This window comes from Protopterus annectens, chromosome 14.part0 (genome assembly GCF_019279795.1).
Source record: "Protopterus annectens isolate FY-2018-M chromosome 14.part0, PAN1.0, whole genome shotgun sequence".
NCBI lineage: Eukaryota > Metazoa > Chordata > Ceratodontiformes > Protopteridae > Protopterus > Protopterus annectens.
Window position 1 is genome coordinate 361242136 of NC_056748.1, and position 21508 is coordinate 361263643.

The following is a 21508-nucleotide window of genomic DNA, read 5'->3' on the forward strand; positions in this document are numbered from 1 at the left end:
GCTCCCTAGATCAGGTGGTCCAAGTTCCCACCAGAGGTGACAACTTACTTGACCCCTCCACCTTGCATGTTTTGCCTTTACATACATCCTGCAAATGTCATTCCCTCTTTAAATAAATCTGATGACCAAGCTGTCCTCTTCCTCAAAACTAGTACCATTCTGCCCAGTAACTGTACCATGTTCAGAGATTGCTCCAAAGCCAACCAAGTATCCCTTTCTGAGGAACTGAAGAAATTCAAAATCTCGCCCCCACTGACCCTCTTACTAATGTTGTTGCATATACCACTGATTTCTACACCTGTGCAAAACAATCTATACAGAACTCCATCTTCATTACATATACTTATAATGAAAAATTCAAATATAAGTTCCTGTGGTTTAATTCTCAGATAAACTCTGTAGTAAAAGAGGAAAAAAGCAACTTGCTTTGTATAAAATATTCCCTACCGCCCATCATAAAACAGTACTAAAGTAGGTCAGTAAAGAACTCTAAAAGACTGCCATAAACAAGCTATACAATAGAAGGAGGAAACTAGTACAGAAAAGAGTAAAATCCCAAGAAGGGAAGATATCCCTGATCAGTATCAGCAAGAAACTACGATCCCTCATAAAACCATCCAAGGCGAGCTTTGAAAGAAAAATTGCCAAGGACTCCAAAGATAACCACAAGGCATTATTTAGCTATGTCAAGAATCTAAGTGGCAATGCTCAGATCTGCACAGAGTTAGTGCAAAATGGCACAAAATACGCTGAACTGACCAATATCGCCAACATCCTGGCAGACAGGTTCAGCGCAAACTTCACCTCCCTCTCACCCCCAAAAGGGCCCATAAACATACCAGAAGAATGTAGAGTCCCTGAAATCACAGACACTCAGGTTAAAACGGCCCTCTCCAAAGCTAAAAACACAGCATCAATGGAACCGGACGGTGTCCCAGGCTGCGTCCTACACTAGCTCAAAGATGAACTAACCCCTCACCTAAACACACTGTACAAACTCCTCTCCACAAGCTACATATACCCATAGAGTGGCGCACAGCAAAGGTTATTCCGCTCCACAAAGGTGGAACCACAACAGACCCCGGGAACTATCGCTCTATAAGCCTGACTAGCTTGGACTGCAAGGTTATGGAGCGCATCATCATGGAACTCATTAACAGAGACATTGGGAATCTCCAAACACTGGACCCTACTCAGTTTGCCTTTGTTAAGGGCAGGTCATACCTCCTAAACCTGGTGGACTTCTTTGAGACAGTTACCAAGGCTATAGATGAGGGAAAGGTGGTACACACAGCCTCCCTAGACCTCGCTAGGGCCTTCAACACCATTCCCCATTCTGGTATTCTAGACAAGCTCACCAGCCTGAACATAAACCCCTATGTCAAAAGATGGGTTGCCAACTGGCTCACGGACAGAACCCACATGATGAGAGTTGTGGGAGCTAGGTCTGACTCTAAACCGGTTACAAGTGGTGTTCCCCAGGGCTCAGTCCTAGGACCCCTCCTGTTCGGCATATACTTCTCAGAGGTACAGGCAAGCACAGGAGGACTTTGGCTGACCAAGTTCACAGATGACTGCAAACTAGAGGCTATAATTGACTCTCTGGCTGACACAGACATCCTCCAAAAGGGTCTCACTGAGACGGATACCTGGTGTGAAAATCATGGCCTCAAGCTAAATGCCAAAAAGGGCATAGTCATCCCCTTTGGAAAAAAAGTACCCACAAACTACCACATAGGTGGTAGTCCCCTAAATACGGAAGACGTAATAAAGGGATCTGGGGAACCAGTTAAATAGTAATCTCACCTTTGATGATCGCATTGCCAAAATGGTTAGAAAATCCTTCTACGTGGCCCACCTAATCACAAAAGGGTTTGCATCCAGATGAAAAGAGGTCATTGTGCCATTCTACTCATCACTCATCAGACCCATCATAGAGTACACCACCCCATTTGGGATGTACCTTACAAGACACCTGCAACAGCTGGAAAGACCACAGAACTACCTCACCAAGAGGATCACTGGCCTCAAAACAGATGCCCTATGCAGCTCGACTGAAGAAACTCCAGTTGTACTCTGTTGCATACCACCTACTCAGAGGTGACCTCTGCCTGACATACAAGGCCATGTCCAACCCAGAATTGATGGACATGCTCCACCTAAAGAAAACCTTATCCCCTTTAGCCACACACTCTAGGGATCTTAACCTCACCACAACAGTAAATAGGATGTGCTTGAGGGATAGATTCCTGTCCTAAAGACTTCCCATGCTTTGGAACAAGATCCCAGTCTACATTAGGCAGAGCTCCTTGCTAACCCTCTTCAAAAGAAACCTTGACGAGTGGATGGGAAACAGAAAGTTTACTTCGGGGATCACTTCAGTGGCTCTGCTGGACAGAGGCACAGGGAACTAATTTAAGGGGGCGGCGAAAGCCAACACATTCTGGCTAGGCTTATAAATGCCTTCGGGCAGATAGCCTAGTACCAAGCTTATGAACCTATAAGATTGTTAGGAAAACTAATGCAGAGAATCAACAGTAAAAGTAGCTTCCAGCTCCAAGAATAACCATAAGGCCTTTTCAACTGTATTAGGAGTAGTAGAAGCAACATTCAACACTGCACCTTACTTAATTTAAATGGTACTACCTATTCTGATCTTGAAAGCATAGCAAACTTCCTAGCTGAATTTAGTTCCTGTTTTACCTCTCCCACTCAGCCTCATGTTCCCTCTGTTAAATCATTAAACTCCCTTCCCCAAAGTCACTGTGGGCCATAAGCTATGTCCATAACCAAACATAACATTGCTGAACCCCTCCTAAACCTTTCTGGACGTAGCCTTTCCACAGGGTGTGTATGCCTGATCTCTGGAGAATGGCTGTCATGGTTCCTCTCAACAAAGGCAGCACCACCACATATCCTGGCGTTTGTCACACTTTTAGCCTCATCAGCACAACATTATCTGTAAAGTCATAGAACATGTCTTGGTCGATTTTACAAACAAAATTGGTGAAATACAAACCCTCAACTCTAATGTTTTGATTTTGTGAAAAGCAGACCTTGTATTTTAATCTGGTTAAGTTCTTTGAAATTTTAATAGATTCTGTCAATAAAGGCCATTCTGTTCATAGTGCTTATCTAGATCTTGCTAAAGCCTTCAATATGGTTCCCCATGCTGGCATATATTATTGACAAGCTCACTAGTCTAAACATAATCTCCCATGTCACCTCCCTGGGTTGCAAATTGGCTGTCCAGTAGAATGCAGCGAGTAACAATTGATGGTGTCTTCTCATCCAAAAGACATGTCACTGATGCTGTCCCTTAGGACTCTGTTCTGTCTCCCCTCTTCTTCAGGATCCATTTCTGTGATGTGAAAGAAGATGCCAAAGGTCTATGGCTAAAGTTTGCTAGTGACTATAAACTGGATTTTTTTACAGCACAACAATGCACAAACACTAATAGACATCTCATAAAAGCAATACTGTCTTACAATGAAAATAGACTTGGCATTAAAACTTGTCTGCCCTTGAAACTTACATTCATTGAAACAGCATTGAAACCCACACCACATCCAAAGAAAATGCATCTGGCCAGTGGTAGATAAAGATTACCTTTGGGCTGTTTTCAAATCCACTGGCCACTTGTGCACAAAACAAGAAACATACATGTGTTCTTTTCTGTGATGCACCTTCCTGACTTTATTAAATTATATTCCTTGTATAGTACAGCACACTTGTTAGAGTGCATTTTAAATGTATTGTTTAAACATGTTTCTAGTAGACTGTACTATAGGCAATGAAACAAAATGCATGAACCAATAATGCCAAAACTGCCCAATTCAGAACATTTTCCATCATAAAAGTCTACTTCCGCACCCACACTATAAATAGAATCACAGTAGTATAAGCCAAAGGCATGTTGCACAGCTTATCACACATTTTCAATTTCACATTTTTTTTTTTGGGGGGGGGGGGGGGGCAAAGGGTCAAAAACCAGGGACACATTTTAAACATTGCTTGTATAATTTTGTAAAGTTGCTAAAATAAAATGGGTTAAACACCATGCATTGCACTAGTAGGTCTTGAAACCAAGACCCTATGCACTACAGTCAGAGCAACATACCACTATGCTAAATCAGCAGCTTCCTGAAAAATAGGAAGACTGAAACTTACTGGCTATCATTTAATGAATTCATTTCTCACCACAGCTCTCAACCTCTTAGCACAAAAAACCTGGACAAACAAAGCCAATAACGGGGGAATACAAATGTAGTTCTCACTGTAGCTCTCAACTCTTAGCACAAAAAACCTGGGGAATACAAATTCACTATATCTCTCAATTTTTAGCAGAAAAAACCTAGGCAAAGCTCACAAGCAGTGGTGGCTAGGAACTTTAGACTCTTTTTACCCTGTACTGAAGGTACAGGGTTTGAGCCTGAGTACCTATAGCCACAAGGTATATTGAATGGGGGGATTTTATACACACACATTCACCTTAGTAGAAGTCAGTTCGTTTTCATACAGCTCCGCTTGCATAACCATTAGCTCTGCAAAAATCAAGCTCTTGCAAATCTCTGCAAAAATCCCTTCCTGTTCGCATCAAGCTATCGCAAATAATCCATAGCTCTCCTGTTCAGTAAACAATTTCTGCAGCACATAAAGTTCCTCTTGCATAATCCATAGCTCTCCTGTTCCCGCACACATTTGCGGCCAGCCAGAAATTATGTCTTCAGGATATGAAGCTCCTTCAGCTCAATTCCGACTGGCTGGTAGCCCTGACGGCGCTGACGTCATCCCATATGTGATGACAGCGCTGACAGTGCGTAAATTGAAAAACAAAGGGAAAAAATCGGAAATGAAGGGGTGCCACTCTGGAATCATGACACCCCTTCATTTGGACCCCAAAAACTCAGTAAAAAATGAGTAATTCAGTATAGTTGGGAGGTATGTGTAGGAATGATTTTAAATGCATTATCTCCTGTCATAAATGCTAGAAGCCCAGCCTTAGTCCAGTCAATTTTATTTAAGACCTTGAAGTTCAACATTCTAGATGTCCCACTTTAGAGTGATTAGCTGTTTGTTACAGAACTGCCAACAGCTCTAAGTATTCAACGGGACAACATGCTAAATAGCCTCCTGGCAGAAGTCATGATTCTAGATTTCACCACAGACAGTTGTAGTCATCTGCAATAATACCACATTGAATTTAAAAAGAAGTGAAGTTGAGTTCCTCTTTCTCTGCAGTATTTCATCTCATTCAATAAGAATCGAGTCACTGTTTTCATTTCAGTTTGCCTTCTATGGTCCATCTACAGTAATCATTTAAATCTATGAATATTAAGAAATAAAGTAGATGTCAGTCTTGTGTCTGACAGTAATAACATTATGAACAAAGGCAAACATCAGTGCTAATTCAAGTTTGATAAGAGTAGGAGCCATTGTTTTTCCTCCTGCAGAAAAGGTGAATCAGACTCTGAATGATGTATACATTCTTGTAAAGAAAAATACACAAACAGAGAAAACCAGTAAGAAGGTAGAAATGTAGGTGTCAAAATTGCAGAATGGGCACAAGTTCCATTGAGTACCTCAGTCTCTTCATAGAGTAACTGCTTTAGAATGTTCATCCTGCAATCCCTGATTAGATCTTGCTAACTTAAGTTTACAACCACTGGGTATGTAAACTTGCAAGATGTGTTAATGCATTTGTATCTTGTTTTGTGGTGCGTGATTCACGCACACTATATACTCAGGAAACATCTGTCATGGGGAGTCGGCATTTCTAGTATTCCAGTCTTCCCTTTTGCATTTTTGTGGCGCCTAGAATTTTTCCCAGGTTTCTTCCATTCCTGCAAGATGATGTAGATTTTTTATACAACAGTGTACACTTTTTTTCTGTTCCTGAGCAACTAACTGAGCACAGTTGTCTTTGTAAATCAATCCCTAAAGGACAAGGGTTTACCCTTAACATTTGATAGGTTCATATGTGTACTTACTAGACTATTTTTCTGTGAGGATCTTAAGAAGTCTAGGCTTACATTCCCTTAATAGAGTTTAGACCTTTTGTTTTGCATACTAATAACCCAGAGATGGGCTGAATAAGGACATGTTGATCCCTGTCGATGAGGGGCAGGGGTTCTAAACCAGAATTTGTGGTTACCCATCCATTCTTCCAAATTACATTTGAGTAGAGTAAGAGAAGTTCTTTTGCTTTATATGGAGTGGAAGACAGTTCTGTAGAAGTGGTATTCCTTGTGAAACAAACCTGCCCCTCCTACTTGTTGCAAATGTGTAATAGGTCTGACAGTATATGGGGTCTGTTGAAGCACTGTACAGCAGGCAGAGCTTGCCTTTCAGTAGTGTGTGTGATACTGAGAAGAGGTGTTCTGCTTTGACTGTCCTCATAGTTTTTACAAGTTAGGCTTGTGATTTTTTTGTGAGAAAGCATTACGATTGTTCCAACAAGTGTTTGGACAGATGCATACCGAAATGGCATTATACTCAATGATCAGGGTGCTGAATACAGTGGAATGATTACATGCCTGCATCTAGATGAAATACCTTTAGATTTAAGCTGTGCAATGACAAAGGACCTTCTTTATAGCAGTGGGTATGTAATGATAATGGACAATTCATTGTCAACAAAAGTTCCCAGAGCCTTACATACAGAATCAATTTTCAGGGGTGTGTTGTAATTGTGATGGTTACAAGGGGAAATATACTTGCTGAAGGAAATGAATGCACGCTTCTTGACATTTAGTTTTAGTCCATGGTTTTGGCACTACTACTTTGGGATAGGCCGTCTTGGAGGATCTTGGTGTCCTCTGGGGAGTTTGTGATTGCACCAAGTCATCTGTAAATATAGTCAGTCACAAACCCTTAATATGAGTTTTGACGTCTGAGATGTAAATGCCAAAGAGGAGTGGCCCAAGGACTGAACCCTGGGGTACACTGCTAGTGAGAGGTCTTTTAGAGGAGGTATAGCTACCCACTGTAACTTCCTGTGTTTTGTTTGTGAACCAGTTTACCATCCAGCACGTTTACATAGGGATTGACATTTAGCTGGGCATTTATCTATGACATTGGAATGTGGGGTGGTGGTTGGGATAATATTTTTCTTATTAAAAATTTCACTTAATCCCAGAAATCCAGTTTGGTTCCATTTCATAGCTTATAGTTAATCCGAGCTGAACTGGACATATTACAGGAGAAGCAGTCCTTCCCATGTTGGGCTGAGATCATGGTTTTATCATTGTTCAGTTTCATATTTGCCACAGCAGACAACCTTTTTACCATCTTCATTTATGCCTTCCACAACCAAAAGTCACTCTATATGCTATATTTCACTTGACAAAGTTTCCAGTGGTGGCTTTTATAGTGGTAGACTCATGTTCAGTTTTCCTGTCTGATTATAGTACCAGCCAAGTTTTCAGGGGTCCTAGTCTTGCTGAATAAACACTAACTTTGGCAGTCCCTGAGCCTCCCGTAAAGTTATTTATATAGACAGTTCAGATGTGGTATGTAGAGCGCATTTCCCTCTTCCAAAGTCTAAGGTTAGTAAATACATTTAGAATTTGCTTCCCACCTAAATGTGGGAGAGATGCAAGCAGCTGTACAGTGACTGCAGTCGTGTGTAAGTAAATATGGAAACAGGTCATCTTAATCCACCACCTTCCTTCCAGGAATGCATATTAGTTTGGTGGTGCATAAGTCACTGAGGCAAACACCTTAAGATGGTGCATATTTTGGGCTTGGACAGTCTCGAGAAAGGTATTATTTTTTTTAACTAGTGGACAGTACACAATTTTTTTGCAGTTTTTCTTCTTTTAATACCCTTTATTAATACTTGTCTTGACAAGAGCAAGTAGCACATTACCAATTAAAATAAGTATATTGATGTTTGCTGTTACAAAAAAAATATTCTTCTCATATATACGTTTAGTTGTATAACATTCTCACCCATTTTATTTGTATAATTTATTTACATTCATCATTGTATTTTCTTGCAAAGTCATTTGAAAATGGAAGATATTGCAAAAGTGTATAGAGATAGCAATATATTTCACTGTTTGTCTTGTATTCAAACAAGCATGCTCTATATAATTTATAACAAAACCAATTAAGTGTACTTCATTTGACCATGATTCTCATCAGTCTTTTTTATATGTATAACACCTCTGTTTCAGCAGTATGGTTGTCATGTTGCTCTATAAAGTTGTATCTGTCCCCCTCCAAACTGTCCAGTTGTTATGTTTATCTGACCATAATAGCTGTAGTCTGCCTTAACTTTATGTATAGCCATATGTAGTACATTCCTAAAACGTTTGTCCAAAGCTGCAGGATATCCTTTTCGTGGACTACTTTTCTTTCGGTAATGTCTTGCACGTGGCCGTCTTTACTTTGCATCTCCTCTTTTGTAATCACTTCTTCATAAGTTAGGACTTTTTTGATGTAAACATGTTCACCAAGTTTATTTGCAGTATTAACAGAACTTGTTTTGCTTAACTTTAACCAATAACTAAATGCTAGATTGCAAAGATATTAGCTGGGATTCAGAAAGAACCCCACCACTCTCAAAAGGGGCATCTCCCACCATCAGTTCAATTTGGAAAGACCTTCTTATTGGTTAACTTGCATCTCTGGATCACACAGTGTTGCTACTGGTTCTAATCAGCACTTTTCTGAAGTAGTCACCACTGGCTGCCCATGCAACACATTGGCACAGACACCCCCCCCCCCATTAACTATCCCACGCACATGTATATATTTACATGAACCCATCCCTTTCATCTGTCGAGTTTACAGAAAATCCCTGATGTTGCCTGTTATTTTTCACTAATCCTCATAAACCACGGATGATTTCAGTCCATCAGTATTGCCAGAAATTAGTTTTGTTCTTATTGTTCCAAAATTGCATCCTGATGAAATACCTGTTGCTTTATTAACATTTTAAGTGACTTACAGTAACTTTTAAGACGTCTCCTTGGTGTTGTCTAGTTTTCCTCTCAGGTTTGTTAGGAAGTCCTGAGCACTGACATTAAGGGTTATGGTAGACCCGCATACTTGGACACATACCCATACTTCTCAGCTGTCCCTGATTTTGCAGAACATCACTGATTTTCTCATTATACCTGCCTTCATAACTCATGGACCATTAAAGTCAGTAGATAGTGCAAGACATTAGCGTTCCATGCTTATTGTTCATAAAATGCACCATAGTGCAAAACCTGTTGTTCTGTTAACTTTTTATGTGCCTTAGAGAAGTATTTAAAAAGTGGTCCTGTTGTCTAGTATTCACTCTATACTTCTTATTGCTCAAAACATGCTTTGTGATGGAAAATCTATTGCTCTGTTAACTAAGTAAAGACATAGCCCATAGCCAGCTGTCATAATTGTGGTGGAAATCATGATTCCAAAAGAGAAAATGCTTAGCTTTTGGTCAGCATTGTCACTCTTGCAATAAGTGGAATAATTTCAAAAGGTTTTGTAAATCAAATAAGGCACATTCTTTTAAAAGAGGACATTCCAAGAGGCAAATTGATCAGTTAGAAAGCTGCAACCCTACTTTTTATGTTGGTGTGTCTGTGCTTTGTGAAACAGTCAATGCAGTAGATTTGTGGGCAAAGAATAAAATCTTTTGTACTGTTTGGATTAATGAGAGTCCTGTAGAGCTCAAAGTAGTTAGTGGCTCTAAGTGCAATGTTATGTCAGCAGAAACGTTTGGTAGAGTAAAAGCTACAGAACAACTGGATTTGACAAAGTGTATGAAGCTTGTTGCTTCTGGTAGTGAAGAGATTCAAACCGAAGGCTCAGTAGTGCTTTCATGTTACTCTGCTGGGAACAGCTATGACTTGCAATCTTTCTTAGTCAAGAGACACGTGCAGTCATTATTAGGCCTCAGAGACAATTTGAAAATGGGATTGCTTTCACTTAATGAAGTTCACCCTGTAAGCCTGTATGACAACAGCTCAAATTTCTCACAAACTATTTTTTCTGAGTATGCTGATATTTTTGCTGACAAATTAGCCGAAGTACCAGTTGTGTACTTTATGAAGTTAGACCCAGAGGTTGGCCCAGTTGTTAGACCAGGATGGAAAGATCCAGTAGCTATGGAGAGCAGAGTCAAAGCCGAGCTAGACAAAATGGTGCAGCTAGGAGTAATTTGTCCAGTAGAAGAACCTACTGAATGGGTATCCTCTATGGTGGTAGCTCATAAGAAAAGCTCAGATGATATTAGAATATGTATTGGTCTAAGAGATCTGAACAAATCATTAAAACGGCCTCATCATCCAATGCGTACAGTCAAAGAGGTTGCTGCCCTCATGCCAAATGGCACTGTTTTTTCTGTCTTAGATGCAGAGAGTTAATTTTGACAAATTTTTCTTGACCGAAAATCTTTGTTGTTAAACACATTCGATACACCGTTTGGAAGATACAGATTTCTGAGAATGCCATTTGTGATAATTTCTGCCAATTAAGTCTTTCAGCATGTGATAGAGCACATTTTTTTCTGGCTTTTACAGTTGATGATATTCTAGTAGGAGGCAATGGTGAAGTTGAACATGATAGAAACCTCAAGAAAGTTGTGGAAAGAGCATGTGAAATGAATCTTAGGCTGAATCATCAGAAGTACAAATTCAGGCTACAAGAAGTTACTTATGTTGGTCACTTTTTTACCATTTTGAGATCATGGAAGTGAGAATTCTTTCTTCCACATGCCTTGATGAGCTCAGAAATCACACAGCTTCAGATCCAGTTCTCCAGAAGCTAAACCTCTTTATCAGTCGAGGATGGCCTTCAAAGCGATCTTGTTTACCAGAAGTCTTAACCTTAAGATGCATGCACTCGAAGCTGTCCTCAGTATGGGGAACATCAATATCTGTGCAGTGACAGAAACCTGGTTCAAGGCTCCAGAGAGCACCCCAGCACTACTAGGTTATACCTCATATCATGCTTTTCGGCCCCAAAACCCAGACCGAACTACAAAAGGAGGGGGAGTTTCCATATTTATCAAGGATATCCATACCTCCAGGTTAGTGGCAGTGCACGAAGTATCGGAGACCATCCATGTGCAACTGACAGTGGGCAAGACTGCTTTTCAGTTTATAGCATCCTACAGACCACCCTCTCAAAGTCAGGAATCCCACTCTGCTTTCCTGAAAACATTGGAGAACACTAAGATCTCTCCGAACGCCATTATATTGGGGGACTTCAACTACCCAAACATAGACTGGGAGCATTACTCAAGCCCCAGCACCTTAGCCCAAAGGTTCCTGGAATTTATAAACTCAAATGCTATGGAGCAACTAGTCACCACTCCCACAAGAGGGGAAAACATACTAGACCTGATCATTACCAACATGGGGACTCTATGCTCCATACCTGAAGTATATCCCTCATTGGTAAGATCAGACCATAAATTAATTTCACTGGATATCCACAACCCGACCCCAACCCCAGCCCAGAAAACCACAGTGAAAAACGTCTCAAAAGCGAACTTCACACTTCTCAAAACTGAAGTGGAATCCTTCAAGGCCCCAGGGCCAGTGGAAACTACGGCCCAAACTGCAGAATCCTATATAAACACATTATACGGACATCTCCAGGAATGCATGGATCATGCTATCCCAAACAAAATCAAGACCCAATCATCCAAAGGCAGGCATCCAGTCTGGTGGACCCCAGCCATAAATAAACTGTACAACAGAAGGAGGAAGCTACTACATGATAGAGCAAATTCCCTAAAAGGGAAGGCATCTCTGATCAGTACTAGCAAAAAACTATGATTCCTCATAAAATCCTCCAAGGCCAGCTTCGAGAGAAAAATTGCACAGGACACTAAAGACAATCATAAGGCTTTTTTCAGTTATATTAGGAACCTGGGATGCAACTCCCAGACTTGTTCTGAGTTGATTCTAAACGACAAAAAATACACTGAACCCACAGACATTGCCAATATCCTGGCAGACAGGTTCAGTGCAAACTCCCCCCCCCCCCTCTCCCCCAAAAGAGCAAGTATCTATCCCGGCAGAGGTGCAGCCTCCCAAACATCTCTGATGCTCAGGTGAAGGCCGCCCTCTCCAAAGCAAAAAACACTGCTTCCATGGGACAAGATGGCGTCCCGGGTTGCGTCCTACATGAACTCCAAGAAGAACTAATCCCTCAAGTAAAACTGCTGTACAATCTCAGCCTCACTACAGGATATGTGCCCAAAGAATGGCGTACTGCAACAGTGGTCCCACTCCACAAAGGTGGCACCTCTGCGGACCCTGGAAACTATCGCCCCATAAGCCTGACTAGCCTAGTATGCAAGGCTATGGAGAGGATCATCGTGGAACTCATAAACAAAGACATTGGGGACCTACAGAAACTATATCCTAACCAATTTGGCTTCGTCAAGGGCAGATCCTGCCTTTTGAACCTGGTCGACTTCTTCGAAACAGTCACCAAGGCCATAGATGAAGGGAAGGTAGTCCACACAGCCTATCTGGACCTCGTAAAGGCATTTGACACAATACCCCACTCTGGCATCATAGATAAGCTATCCAGCTTAAATATAAACCCCTATGTCACAAGATGGATCGCAAACTGGCTCAAAGACAGAACCCACAGAGTCAGAATTGCTGGAGCCATGTCAGACCCGAAACTGGTCACAAGTGGCATCCCACAAGGTTCTGTCCTGGGACCTCTCTTGTTCGGTATTACTTTTCTGAGGTACAGGCCAACGTGGGAGGACTATGGCTCACCAAGTTCGCAGATGACTGCAAACTGGGCGCCATAATCGACTCTCCAGCTGACACAAACATCCTTCAAAAAGGTCTTGCAGAGACGGATAACTGGTGCCAGAGCCATGGTCTAAAGCTAAATGCCAAAAAGTGTATAGTCATACCCTTTGGCAAAAACAATGTGCCCACAAATTACCACATAGGTGGTAACCCATTAAGTACAGAGAAAGTAATTAGGGATCTGGGGACCCAAGTTGATAGCAATCTCTCCTTTGACAACCACATTGCCAAAGTGGTTAGAAAGACCTTCTACATAGCCCACCTCATCATGAAAGGATTCACATCTAGATCAAGAGAGGTAATTGTGTCCCTTTATTCATCCCTCATCAGGCCCATCATAGAATACAATGCCCCCTTTGGGATGTACCTTACCCGACACCTGCAGCAATTAGAAAGACCCCAAAAGTACCTCACCAGGAGGATCAAGGGACTCAAACAGATGCCATATGCTGCTCGGTTAAAAAAACTCCAGCTCTACTCAGTTGCATGCCGCCTACTTCGAGGCGATCTATGCCTGACATATAAAGCTATGTCCAACCCAGAATTAATGGACATGCTCCACCTCAGTAAATCTAAATCCCTTAGAGCCACGCGCTCGAGGGACTTGAACCTCAGCCCAGAAATAAATAGAACATGCTGGAGGGACAGATTCATAACCCAGAGGCTCCCTTCGCTCTGGAATAGAATTCCAATTCATGTTAGGCAGAGCACCTCACTGACTCTCTTCAAGAAGAATCTTGATGAGTGGATGGGGGATCGTAGGTTTGTCCCGGGGATTACTTCCGTGTCACTATTAGACAGAGGCACAGTAAACTAAACTTTAAAAAGGGCACAGTATACTCAAATCAAGGGGTGGCGTAATCCAAACACAATCGGGCTAGGCTTATAAATACCCCAGGGCAGATAGCCTAGTATGAACCTATGAACCTAAGTGCAACCATATTTTCCATACAGAGGTGAGATTGTCAGATAATGGTATCGTCATGAAAGGTCCTAAAGCGATTGTTCCAAAATCCTTGCAACAAGAGAAGATCTTGCGTCGTGGCCACCTGGAAATTAATTCTACCAAAAGAAGGGTGAGAGGTCTAATATTTTGTTCATCTATATCAAGAGATTTTGAGAAAGTTCTTTAATCTTATTCAGTATGTAATAGTACAAAGCCACATCAACAGAAATAACCACTTCAGTTAAGCCAGATTCCTGAACTACCTTAGTCGGCAGTAGCCACAGTATCTGAGTGGAACAGTCAACATTATTTGGTGTTAGTACACTCTTATTCAGATTGGTTTGAGAATGACCTACTTCCCAACTTAACTTCCAGTACTGTCATTACTAAGCTGAAGTGACATTTTTCTGTCCATGGTAGTCCACACAGAGTTATTTCTGACAATGGTGCACAGTTTACTAGTCAGCAGTTCAAGAGATTTGCAGAAACATGGGACTTTGTTCATAGGAGTAGTCTTGAATACCCTCAGTCAAACAGTTTGGCTGAACGTGCATTTCAAAGTGCAAAACAGCTGTTAGAGAATTCCCGCCGTGACAATACCAATGTTTTCTCTAAACTTATTAAATCTCAGAAACATTCCTCGTGATGAACATCTTGGTTCACCTGCCCAGAGACTTATGTTGAGACAATCCAGAACCACATTACCAGTCAGCAGCAATTTATTGGCTCCAAGTGCTGCTAACAACAACAAAGCAGTAAAAGCACAACTGTTGAAGAAGCATTTGTCCCAGAAGTCTTACTGTGATAAAACCAGCAAACTGCTCTGTTCTTTACAAAAAGGGGAGATAGTGAGGATGCAGATGTCAAAAGGTTTTGATCACATTGGATTTGTGAAAAGTTTGTGTCAAGAGCTGAGATCGTACATTGTGGAATCCCTAGGAATGGAATTCAGACAAAATCAGAAGCATTTGTTACCAGTGTCTGAACCAGTGTTACACCATTTTGCTTGTCACAAAGACTCTAATTCTCAGTGACTTGCCCAATGTTCCTGTTCGAAAGGACATTGTCAGCAATCCCCGTTGCTGATAAAATCCCAGAGACTCCTCAAGCAGAATATTCCCTAGTGACTGTCCCTGTTGCTAAACCCAGTCCTAAGTATTATGTCACGAGATCCGGTCGCATCTCGAAACCTACTTCCAGATACATGGAAATCTGGACATGTTTTTTTTTTTTTTTTTTTTTTTTTTTTAGTATCTATAATTTGCACGCCTGTTGAAATGTCATTGTTTATATGAGACAGATCAGTAAAAAGGGAGGATATAGATCAGTGTGGGTGTGATATACCTTTAAGAAGCTTTCCAGTGGCTCAGCACATGCATATAAGTACTGAGCACGTGCAAGCAAGTGTGCCATTTTAAGTGAGCAACCAGAGTGAGAGCGTGTAAGTACGTAGTCGGTCTGTTAGATAGTTTGTTTAAAGTTTAATATTCTTGCTATCCATCTTGATGCATTTGTATACAATAAACTATGTAAACGAACACCCAAGCCTCAACGTCTTCTTAATGCACATAAGAAGAGCGACAGCTAGCTCAGCAGCAACTCAGCCGTGACATTGTATGGACTCCTTTTATGGTTTGCAGCTGTATGGTGAAACCTGGTGTCTCCAACATAGTAAAACACTGCTTTCTTCTGTGCCGAAATAGGCAACTTTGCTTGCCAGTTTTTGCTGTCTTTTGTGGGAGAGAGAGAAATTGTATAGCATTATCATTATGGAACTATTGATTTTGGACTCTATAAGTAATTTCTCCTAAATTTTGAACATTTTAGTGAACTAATTTCTGCAATATTGTGAACATTTTACTGAACTAATTTCTTAATTCCCTTCAAATCAGGAAGACCTAAGCCACCTTATTCTATGGGTGTATCAACTTAAGCCACTTAACTGTTGCTTTCTTCCCCTCCCATATAAATTCCTTCAACTCTTTATTAGTTATGGGCTACAGCTTCTCCTTTAGTTGATAAAACTTTGGCTAATCTGTATTTAAAGCTAAAGAGACTAGAAATATTTCACTATTTGTACCTTATTATTCATATCTGTAGACAAGAGCTTCCAGTTTCTCATTTTTTGTTCAACCTATTTCCACATATGCTTAACTGCCATGATATACACTTTTTAATCCTTACTTCATCTTATGTACTAGTAAATATGGATATTACTTAACCAATTCAAGGTTGGTACATAGGTTACTGCTATAGCCAATGTTTTTTCTTCATTTATTTTATTTTCTGGAAAGATTTGAATCTGTTGCACAGTGTTCCAGAGCACTGAAACATCTTTTTCTGAATTTATCAAGTACAAAACCATATCATTTGAGAATTAAAGCAAACTTTTCTTGATTCCCATACCAGTTGTATCCTTGAATATATCAGTCTCTTGTTTTCTTTGCTAACGACTCTTAATGTGTGCGTCTTTCGGCTTTTCCCGGTTAGGGGTCGCCACAGCGGAACTCCGGTCCGCTAATGATTGGCAGTAGAGTTTTACATGCTGGCTTGCCGGGCCTAACGCACAACCTTCAACGAAGGAACGCCCATTCACGCATGTCGTCACACAGTAGACGCTTTAACTGAGAATCGAATGGGCAACGTCTAACTGTGAGGCGACAACGCTACCGCAGCACCACCACCGCAGTGCTAATGACTCTTAATATAAAGCAGATAAAGGGGAAAGAGGGCACCCCTACCTGGTTCCCTGTTCAAACAAAGCTTTTGACCAAAGATACTGATCTTGTCTTAATGTCACACTTTTGAAAAAGCGCAATATGTATATATATATTCTGTGAACCATTTAGATTTTTGGAAAGAGTTGCCTGCACACTTTTTTGTTGCAACACTTCTGTCCTGTTTAATTGGTAGAGTATTGAAACATTGTGATAATCTTTGGCAGGAACACTTCTTGAAATGAGATAGCATAACAAGTAAGTACTTGCAGCAGGTGCTGTACTCCCTCTGTCATTTTTCTGCTGGACTAATTCTCAAGCCTAACATGGAGTACCCTTTAATGTCAATTCTGATGTAAGTTTGATGTGTACATCACCCCATACTAGATGCCACTGGCACCAAGAGAAAAGAAAATGGCACTTGAAGGAATATTTGTCATATTGGTACATAGATGTTCATAAAGTTTAATTTCAAATGTAAATACTAATGATGGCTTAAGTTGTATCCAAATCCTCAGAGATCTGCTGTAAAACTATATTGCTTGCACCGTAAATGTTTTTTTCTGCTTGTGTTTATGTCCATCTGTTTACATTCACACTGATGTTAATTTGTTTTTCCATTTTTTTTCCTTGCAGACTGACCTTGTACAAATCAAGGAAGCATTTGCACATATGTACCAAAAGAGTTTAGCAACCATGATTGACAGTGACGCAAGTGGGCACTACAAGCATTTACTTTTAGCAATTGTCGGACAGTAGTGCCATTGACAGAAGTGCCTTACTATTTGTAGTCTTTGACATTTTGAGCTTTACACCTACATTACCAATGTTTAGTACTTTTCTATTTATGACTAGTCATTAAGCTGTAGTTTTGAAATGGAAAGAATTTCTCTAGACAGTGCAAAAGTTTCTAAACTGCATGTTCGCTGCAAAACTCTTTAAATGTTTAAGAGAAACAAATTCTGTTACATTAGCATAGAACGGCAGAATGTTTGAAATTATTTTTTTTACTTTTAAAAAATAATACTTTGTAGCATGTAGAAATATTTTTTATATTAATATCAATGTTATCACTGTGGAAGCATGTTACAGCTCTAAAACATTTGCTAGCTTAAAATGTATTAACACTATGCAATTGATTCCTAGTATACCATTGTAGTCATGAAGGTGTTGGAACCTATTACAAAATAAAAGAACATTTAATATAAAGCAAATCAAATAAAAGTTAATAATACATATATATCGACACACATTATATATATATATATTGAATGGTGAAATTGTATTGTTCTTCAAATCTGAAATTTTTATGTTTGGCTCACTGCTACGTGCAAGCCTTTGCTTATCAAGGAGCATCAGCAAGTCAGCCATAAATTAAAATTCAATCTGTAAATAAACTTTACCTGCCTGTTTTAATTTACAGCTTTGCCAGGATCTACTGGCCCCAAGAAGTGTTGGATAGAAAGACAAGAGAAATGTTTCCTTTCAGATGATATATGGAAAAATTACTCATTCTAAGGAATCATGGGCCACTTTGAAATGGACTAACACATACAGGTTTGCAGTTCTGGAAATGCACACACATCTAATGGCATCTGATCTATGAATGAAATAAAAGTCTAAGATGATAACTTTGCTCAGATTAATAGCAGAATCCTTAGCCTGTGCCAGTTGCATAGAAGGATAAAAAACCCTCACTACAGCCCAGGTAACCCAAGTTTGAATAGTGTTTCAGGCACTGGACCACACAGGCAAAGAGGATGTGTCTGCCCATCATGTGGTGATGGAAGGCACACTTGTTTGGGTCATACTCATGTGGTTTGATTTCCCTGGTGGAGAATGGGGAAACAAATCTGCGGTGCTCAGGGTATGTGAGGCATCTTGCTGAAATCAGTCCCTTGAAGAAATGAGGGGAGGTTCACTGCTGATGCATACTGCAATCCCCACCCTCTGGGTGTTACTGGGTGGGGGCAGAGGTTTAGAGTAATAGGTGAAACACTCCCTATGTAGTAGTAGGACAGTGCCTCTGGATGCCTCAAACTCCTTACTGACCCCAAATGTTGCTGGAGCAAGTCTAGGGGAGCTGGTGGGCTCAGTAGACCCTTCAGTTAAAAAAAGAAGATAACTGCAGCATTTTGGAAGGGAGTGGATGTGAAAATAAACCGAGAAAATGGGGGTAAAAAAGGCAGCAAAAGAAAAATGTAAAGGTAGTGGCTAGAAGGGAAAAAAAGAAAACTGGAAGGTCTGTATTATTAGCAGCTATAAATAACTCTTGAAACAACCACATGTTGATCAGGATTTTACATATTGAATGTTTAAGAAGCAGTAAACCATCAGATGAAAGGCATAGTGGCATATCAGGGTAGTGGGCAATTTGTGCATTAGTTAAAAAAAATCTATAGAAAAGTGGTATATAAAGAAGAATGTAGTTTCTGCAGGACAGATCTAGAAGCAATTGCACGTTACGTGTTGACAAGATTATGATTGACCATCTGTGTACTGAAAGACTATAAACATTACACAAGTAACTGGAATGCAGTGCAAGTGAACCACAGAGAGTTCCTGAAAATGAAGAAGTAATAGTTACATGGGACCATTTAATACCAATTTTTAAAGTAGACACAGGAAGCACAGATACTGTAGTTAAACAGAAAAGGGCAAACACAACATTAATTAGTGCAGTCTGTACATCTAGTGACTGTAATGTTTGACAGTTTATACAATATTGAGATGTGCAAGTAGAAACTAGAGAAATGTGGAACCGATATACCTGGATACTTCCAGTAGTAGAAGCAACTAGGATGATGAGATTGAATAAATGAGAAGTGGACATCACCTCCAGAATTGTGAAAGGCTTCTCCCAAGGCTACTTTGCAGAGTTTCTTGCAGCCTAACTCAGGAAATCCAACAGGCAGCAGGTCTGGGAATTATATCATGGTTATGGCTACTGAATAGTGATCCATATTTAATGATTTTATTATGCCAGTTGCTTTCACTCCTACTGGAAGTATCTGGAAATCCCTATTCCACATTCCCTGGTTTGTGCCATGAATAGAACATCAAAATGATATGCAGTGAACCAGGCAGGTTTCCTTTCTCTTTTCACTGCAAACACAAAAAAGTTGATATATGCTTCTTGTATGTTTGCCCCATCCAAGTAGTGTATCAGTTTGTTCCACTATGAATCACTGAGTTTCATCCAGATGAAACTGCAGCTGGATGAACACAGCCATATTTAAATCCAGAGGTAAAATATATATTTTTTTTCAGGAGGATGGGGCCCCTGTAACCCCTACCCCCTTAACAATGTATACCAACTCCACAGTATAAGCAAAGCTACAAAAAACTACAAATCACTTCCAGTGTTATATAAACAGCACAAGTGATAATTTCCTAAGGGAAATGTCAACATGCAGGTGCCTAAAAGCCAGGGCTAGATCATCCTTGTTTTTAGTCTTGCTGTCCATAGGTTTGAATGTATAAATATCCCTTGAGTTAAAGCTGCACTTGGGGAGGCTGAGAGAGAGGCCTGTGATGCTGAAAAAAATCCAGGGTAAAATTTGAATACCTGTCTCAACATCCTTTTGGAACTGGACCTGAATCAAGCAGTTGTCTAGGTAAAAGTAAATGTGTGAATGCCTTTGGTTCAGCAGTAGATGAATACTCCCACTATGCACTTAGTAAAGACCCTAACAACAGGATCACGCAGGGGATATAGAAGAAATTGATAGTCCCTCCTTTGAATCTGAGAAAACTTGTGTGGTTCCTGTGAAAGGAAATATGTAGGGAGGTATCCTCAAGATCTAAGGTGACCATCAGAGCTTGGTGAAAAAGGAGTAGTAGGTGAACCTGTGGGGTCAACACTTTGAATTTTGGCACTTTGAGGAATTTGTTTCATCTAGAAAAGTCTAGAGTGATTCTTCATGGACCAACTTAACTGAGTGATAGGTATAATTTTGAGTAGAAACGTGAGCCACCTTCTCCCTTCAGCAGTATCTGTGTAGTTGTTGAAGGGGGTGCAGCAGTTCTTGTTCATTTGGTATTGGTGGAGTCATTTGGAATGGTGGTCTTGTCAGAAACTCTAGTCTGCACACCTGAAGGACCCCTGCTGTCTTGTGCTATTTGGTACCACTGTTCTTCAAATAAGACCATCTAGCCTCCAATTTTTTGTTGTCTATGTTGGGGTATGGAGAGGTTTGGGCTGGCTATGATGGGATTTTAGGAGATGGTAAGGGGAGAGGGAGAAGCATGGGTTAGTTTTAGTTGCTCCTGATCTGAAGTACAGCCCAGGGGTTCCCATGCTTCCCTTTGTGATCCCCTTGTCCTTTCTTATTTTTCCTGATTGCCATTCCTAGTGGTAGTAGAAAGTCCACTCTTGGATTGGTCATGCCTGTTGTACCCTAGGGTAAGGGAAAGAAAAAGGAAGTATGTACTCACCATAACATTCCATGTGTGTTGTCCATCTCAACTTCATTCTGTACTGGTTGGGTTCGGAACTGATCCTTGCTTCTGATTCTGCCTTTTACAAAAGCTTGAAGTATTCAACTAGCTTGTGGTTTACACCCTATCCTATGATGCTACTAATATAAGCTTATACAAATTTACTGATTTACAAACCAAGAAGAGGATCAGAGAATATTAGTCACCAAATTAATCCTCTTGGTCCTCCAGGAGCGAAAGGATGGGGGAAGGAGGGTGGGATGTAAGAATGAAGGTGAGATGGGCAATACCCATGGAACGTTATGGTGAGTATATAACTTTGTTATTCTTTACTGGTTGGGACTGCATCTCAAGCACCATCTTTCTCGGGTGGACCCAAAAGAGGCCTTGTCCCTGGAGGCCAAATCAACTTTATAATGAGTAATAAAGGTATGAGGTTTTGCCCGGGTCTATGTCACAACGTCGAACTTACAAAAGTTTGATCATTGTAATATTGAACAGTTATGTTCGAAACCCAAGAAAACTGAAACCACAGAACAGCGATTATTTTTCTCAGGGAAAAAAAATCACTGTTCCATGACAAAAAAAAACTTAACCGTAAACCTAAACTGAAGTGGGGGGGGGGG

The 21508-nt window shown here is 40.5% G+C and overlaps 1 protein-coding gene across 1 annotated transcript in view; it reads left to right on the plus strand.

Annotated features, from left to right (window-relative positions):
* Positions 1–17682, plus strand: part of ANXA7 (annexin A7) — a 1208209-nt gene extending 1190527 nt beyond the window's left edge. The window contains exon 13 of the mRNA XM_044056080.1: positions 17079–17682. Coding sequence (XP_043912015.1) covers positions 17079–17201 — 123 coding nt within the window. The 3' untranslated portion in view covers positions 17202–17682. The remainder of the gene's footprint in view (positions 1–17078) is intronic.
* The last annotated feature ends 3826 nt before the right edge of the window (positions 17683–21508 follow it).